This window comes from Cebus imitator, unplaced genomic scaffold, assembly GCF_001604975.1.
Source record: "Cebus imitator isolate Cc_AM_T3 unplaced genomic scaffold, Cebus_imitator-1.0 Scaffold616, whole genome shotgun sequence".
NCBI classification, from domain to species: Eukaryota; Metazoa; Chordata; class Mammalia; order Primates; family Cebidae; genus Cebus; species Cebus imitator.
In genome coordinates, this window is record NW_016107931.1 from 103,434 (window position 1) to 109,790 (window position 6,357).

The 6,357-nt window shown below is 42.6% G+C and overlaps 1 protein-coding gene across 3 annotated transcripts in view; it reads right to left on the reverse strand.

The window, feature by feature from the left end:
* HAVCR2 (hepatitis A virus cellular receptor 2) overlaps positions 1-5,578 on the reverse strand; it is a 55,711-nt gene extending 50,133 nt beyond the window's left edge. For 2 of the 3 annotated variants that reach the window (XM_037734424.1, XM_017517086.2), the window contains exons 1-2: positions 3,218-3,589; positions 1,574-1,657 (exon numbers count right to left, since the gene is read on the reverse strand). In XM_037734424.1, the coding sequence (XP_037590352.1) occupies positions 1,574-1,657; positions 3,218-3,272 (139 nt within the window). In that variant the 5' untranslated portion in view covers positions 3,273-3,589. Of the gene's footprint in view, positions 1-1,573; positions 1,658-3,217; positions 3,590-4,795 lie in introns of those variants that run through there. The other variant, XM_017517085.2, reaches the window with a different exon arrangement.
* Positions 5,579-6,357: the final 779 nt, after the last annotated feature.

A 6,357-nucleotide genomic window follows, 5' to 3' on the forward strand; every position in this document is an offset into this window, starting at 1 on the left:
ATATATATATATATATATATACACACACATACATATAACAATGGTATACAATAACTATCTGATATGACTTGATTAGTCCACAATGTGGTTATCATCTGTCCCCACCATATTTAATTTTCTCTCTAATTGCCTAAGAGATGTTGGCTAACAATTACTAAAGAATAACTAGAGACTGAACCTTTGGAGAGCTAAAACTAGTAACTGTAGTAATAACAAACATCTGAGTGCTTTCTACGGGCCAGGTATTATGCTGAGCATTTTACATACATTATCCCATTTGTACATTACAACAACCTCACGACATGGGCAGTGGAATTCTCCTCATTGTAGAAATGAGGAAACTGAGCTTCAGAGAATTTGAGCAATTTGACTTAGGTCACAGAGCTAGCAAGAAGAGCTGAAATTAGAACCCATTCCATCTGTCCCTGAAGTACTTTAACCACAGTCTCATTCCGCCTCCTGATCTTACGATATTAACAACAACAGCTAACATGTACTGAGTACACATTGTGGTCAGACATTAGGCTAAACGTTTTGGACATTTTCTTATTTAAATCTCATAAGGTGGCCAGGTGCGGTGGCTCACACCTATAATCCCAGCACTTTGGGAGGCCGAGGCCGGTGGATCATGAGGTCAGGAGATCAAGACGATCCTGGTCAACATGGTGAAACCCTGTCTCTAAAAATACAAAAATTAGCTGGGCATGGTGGCGCATGCCTGTAGTCCCAGCTACTCGGGAGGCTGAGGCAGGAGAATCACTTGAACCCAGGAGGCGGAGGTTGCGGTCGGCCGAGGTTGCACCATTGCACTCCAGCCTGGGTAACAAGAGCAAAACTCCGTCTCAAAAAAAATAAAAATAAAATAAAAATAAAAATCTCATAAGGTGTGATTTATGAGATTTATGATATTATGAGGTGGGACTCACCTATTAACCTCATTCTACAGGAGATTAAAAAAAAAAAAAAATGGAGCTCCAGAGAGATTAGGCGAGACCAGGACACTGACGGGAAATCACTTTAAATGAACCTCCATGATGGTTGTGACCTGACTTCTGCTTTCTGCCCAGTGTTCTCTTCTGGAGCACCCTGGGTATGTCCTTGCTGAATTACATAAAGAATTTAGCTACACCTTCTGAAGTTAAAATCCAGGGAAGCTGATAGGCTCTATTCTAGCTAGAAGGCATCCTAGAAATCACCTAATCTAACCTATCAGTTCCCAAACACACACTGGCACCAATTCATGATGAAACATCACCAGTACAGAGTATATCAGAAAATGCAGACACTGTAATGACTATTTCATTAAATTTAGTTAATATTTAAGTAAAATAAAAGACTATAAAGTTTATTAACATTTTTTAAAATTAAAATTTTAAGTAATCCTAATCCAGAGCATCTTTTTCCTAGCACAGGGGTGTCTCCACCACTCCCCTCTTCTCAAACACTGTTTCAGGTGCACAGAAACATCCCTGCCTCCACTCTCACACTGTTTTCTCATCTTTTTTCCTACATTCAAAATCCTCTGAATTCAGAGCCGGCTAAAGATTTCCTCCTCCGCCCCATGCATAGTTACCTGGGCCATGATCCTTGGTGGTAAGCATCCTTGGAAAGGCTGCAGTGGAGTCTCCTGGCAGAGTCGGTGCAGGGGTGACCTTGGCTAATGTCACAAACCAACATAAAGATGAAAATTATCTGAGAGCAGAAAGCTTATTTTGGGGAATCAAAGGGGCAGCAGGAAAAAAATGTGAAAGACAAGGAAGAAAGAGAGATACAACCTCAGTTTTCAAACCTGCTTGGATACCTACACTGAGAATGTTTCATACACTTCAAATGTTTGACAAAGGTAAGATTCAGTCATCATGGTTACATTCTGATTTTGAGGTTTTTTTTTTTTTTTTTTGAGACGGAGTTTCGCTCTTATTGCCCAGGCTGGAGTTCAATGGCGTAATCTCATCTCACCACAACCTCTGCCTCTTGGGTTCAAGGAATTCTCCTGCCTCAGCCTCCCGAGTAGCTGGGACTACAGGCGTGCACCACCACACCTGGTTAATTTTGTACTTTTTAGTAGAGATAGGGTTTCTCCATGTTGGTCAGGCTGGTCTCAAACTCCCGGCCTAAGGTGATCCATCCACATTGGCCTCCCAAAGTGCTGAGATTACAGGTGTGAGGCCACCGTGCCCAGCCATTTTTTGGATGTTTTAGTATCTACACTATACTTATACTCCAATGAGCAGAATGCTCCAATGAGCATTTCCTTTGAATGTCATGTCAGTGTCCAAAAAGTTTTGGAGTTTAGAGCATTTCAGATTTCGGAGCTTTCAGATTTTAGATTTTCAGATTTGAGATGCCCAACCTATAAATGCTTTTCTTAAACTATTACCACATAAAATCCTTCTAATGGCCCACGTGATAGCTATTATTGTCATATTTTACAGAGAAGGAAGTCACATCATTTCAATAACTTACCCAGGACTATATAACAAGTAAGAGGCAGAGTCAGATTTAAACACAGCTCTCTCTGGGCACAAAGTAGATGTTACAGAAATCTTAAAACACACACAAGTCTGTTCCCCTCCCAGCATATATGCACAACCCAGCGGTTCACCATGCTGGCTGCACATGGGGTAGAATCACCTGGGATAGACTCTGTAAAAAGCTAATGCTTAGGATCTACCTCCAGAGATGCTGATTTCTCTGGTTTTTGGTAGTGGCTTTTTTTTTTTNTTGCTTGAACCCAGGAGGCAGAGGTTGCAGTGAGATGAGATTGTACCACTGTATTCCAGCCTAAGTGATAGAGTGAGACTCCATCTAAAAAAAAAAAAAAAAAAAGAAAGAAAAATATGCCTCACTCTCCCAACTCTTTACCATTCCCTGGTTTCTTTTCCTAGAGCCTACACATTAAGAAATGTCCACATATTCCTGCTCCCCAATAATGTACACACACAAATAGAAGCCTAATATACGCATTATTCTGCACCTTTCTTTTTTTAAACAACATTATAACTTTGAGACATTCTATACCAGTGTGTTTAGTCAGCCTCACTGTTTGTATCACAATTATATCACATTTATTTACCCACTCACTCACTGATGGACATTTAGGTTGCATCTAAACATTTGCTATTGCAAATAACATTACAATGGCCATCCTTGTATCTCTCCCTTGTCCTCTGGACAGCACCATTATCTCACTGTCAATAACCATGCCCAGACTTACTTGTAAGTAGCAGCAGCAGCAGGAGGACACAGTCAAAAGGAAGATGTGAAAACATGGGGCTTGTAGAAGAAAAGTCAGGACAGCTCTGTTAGGTGCAGTTTTTTTTTCTTTTTCTTTTTTAAAATTTAAAGATACAGCTGAATAGGTGCAGTTTTAACTCTCCAAATGAACTGGGCACTTCTTCCAACTGTTACTCCACAGTCACATGAGTGGTGGCCACACCCACTGAGTGCTAGCTCAGCACACCAGGGTGTCTAGGGTGTCTGATTAATGATTCTTATATTAACACTGCCAGGTCTACAGTCACATTAAAGGAAACCCAAGTTCTCTATCGTGCCACACTACACACATCCTGTAAGTGTTCTGATGTTTGTCCTATGATACCAACAAAGAGGAAGCAATACTTCAGAGGAAGAAAACACTACTCGGTCATGGCACGTAGAGAGAACTCTCTAACATAATATCTCAGATGAGACAGCCCTGAAATGAAATGTGTATGAGTTCATCTGATTAGCAGGGAACACAAACTACAGAGGCACTATCCATGCATTCACTCACTCAGATTAGCCCCACTATCAGGTCTGTGACCAATGTTTATGAAGCCCCCACTTTGCACCAGGCACTGGACTAGGAGGTGGAACACGACAGTGAATGGCATGTTCCTTATCCTCACATTTAGAGAACATTGTAACTCCCATCGTGAGCCTAACTCTCATCCTTCTTCTTCTTCTTCTTTTTTTTTTTTTTTTTTTTTTTTTTTTTTTAAGATGGAGATTCACTCTTATCACCCTGGCTGGACTGCAATGGCGGCGTCCTCTTGGCTCACTGCAACCTCTGCCTCCCAGGTTCAAGTGATTCTCCTGCCTCAGCCTCCTGAGTGGAATTACAGGTGCCCACCACCACACCCAGCTAATTTTTTGTATTTTTAGTAGAGACAGGGTATCACTATGTAGGCCAGGCTGGTCTTGAAATTCTGACTTCATGATCTGCCTGCCTTGGCCTCCCAAATTTCTGGTATTACAGGCATGAGCCGCCGTGCCCAGCCACACCCATTACTTTTGTCTTTGTTTTTGTTTTGAGAGTCTCACTCTGTGCCAGGCTGAAGTGCAGTGACGCAATCTTGGCTTACTGCAATCTCTGCCTCCCAGGTTCAAACAATTCTCCTTGAACTACTAAAGGGGGATTTCCATGAATGAAATGTACCCCTCCCAAGTAGCTGAGACTACAGGCACATGCCACCACATCCAGCTAATTTTTGTATTTTTAGTAGAGATGGGGTTTCCCCATGTTGGCCAGGATGGTCTTGAACTGCTGACCTCGTGATCTGCCCGCTTCAGCCTCCCAAAGTGCTGGGATTACAGGTGTGGGCCACTGCGCCCAGCCACCCATGAGTTTTAAAACAGATGGAAGGTGTTAAATATCACTGAGCATCACTGATGGGGCCTGTTAAACTTTAGGTTTAGGGGGCCCACCTTCAGGGCTATAATTAGGGAGGTCAGAGGTGAGAACAATCAGTACCTTTAGTATGATCCACAGATAAATCTTATTCATAAAGAAGGCATGCAAAGGTCCACTCACCTGGTTTGATGACCAACTTCAGGTTAAATTTCTTATCATTCATTATGCCTGGGATTTGGATCCGGCAGCAGTAGATTCCAGTGTCTTCTAGAGTCACATTGTCTATGGCCAGGGTTACATTTCCTTTGTGGAAATCCCCCGTTAGCCAGTATCTGCTGGATATCCGATAACTCACATCCCTTTCATCAGTCCTGAGCACCACGTTGCCACACTCAAACACAGGACAGGCTCCTTTGCCCCAGCATACAGGCACGAGGTTCCCTGGAGTGTCCAGAGTGTAGAAGCAGGGCAGATAGGCATTCTGACCCACCTCCACTATGTATTCCTCTTCTGAAGACCCTGAATACAGAGAGAAGGAGAGCTAAGACTCAGGCAGTCAGTGAGGTTACTCAATTTCAGGAAAACTGCAAGCAATGCTCTTATAGAATAAAGAGGAAGCCACTACTGCAGTCCTGTCTGGAGGATGATTCACGTGAAGGCCATCAGAATCACTGGGAAGCCTGGCGAAAACATAGATTGCTGGGCTCAACTACTAGAGTTCATAACTCAGCTAGTCTGTGGAGGAGCCTGAGAACTTCTACTTCTAACAAGTTCTCAAGTGTTGCTGAAGTGGCTGGTCCTAGAACCTCACTTTCAGAAACACTGCCCTAGGAGAGAACTACGGCCCAATTCTGTGAGCACAGGAGAACAGAGCTGATGGAAACAGACAATCAGAAAATGGGTCATGGTCAGCCAGGAAATGGCCCATCCATCTGGGCTACTTGTTTGTTCATCAACAAAGGGAGGCTCTCCTAACATAAATCTCTTTTTTATTTTTTATTTTATTTTATTTATTTATTTTTAAGACGGGGTTTCACCATGTTGGTCAGGCTGGTCTTGAACTCCCAACCTCAGGTGATCCGCCCACCTTGGCCTCCAAAGTGCTTGGATTACAGGCATGAGCCAGCACACCCGGCCCCATAAATCTCTTTTTAAGCAGCAAGTGCACAGTAAATAAAAACCCTTGGTGAAATATGAATCTTGTGTCTTTGAAACTACTCACGGAGTTGTTTTAAGGTTTGAAGTTGTGGTAAGAAATTAAATTTTGGTACTGCGGACTCCAAACTCATTTAGCCAGAGGAAAACATCAAGCTGGGGATGGGGTCATGGAAACGGGCCTCCTCCTTTTGATTCCTAAATAAGGTGGCTACAAGATGAAAGGCTACAGGCCTCCCCCATACTTTGCACACAAGGAAATTTCTGGTCAGCTGTGCAATGCAAGCTGATAGCTTATCTTTACAGGCCACTTCGGCCATATCTGACTGTTCCCCTACTCTATTTTGTCTGTGCTATCTTATAGAAAATGCAGATTTCCCACGTTTTTCCTCTGCCCTCTTTCTTTATGTGAAAACTGAGTGCTTCTCAATATTCCACCTTGTCCCCTTTAAATTTGGAGCGCTCAAAATCGTCTTCTGAGAAAGGCATAGACCTGTCTCCCAAGTGCCTCCTTAACTTTGGCAAATAAATCTTCTAAAATGATTGAGACTTGTCTTATCATTTTCCTCAACTGACAAAGTTAATTC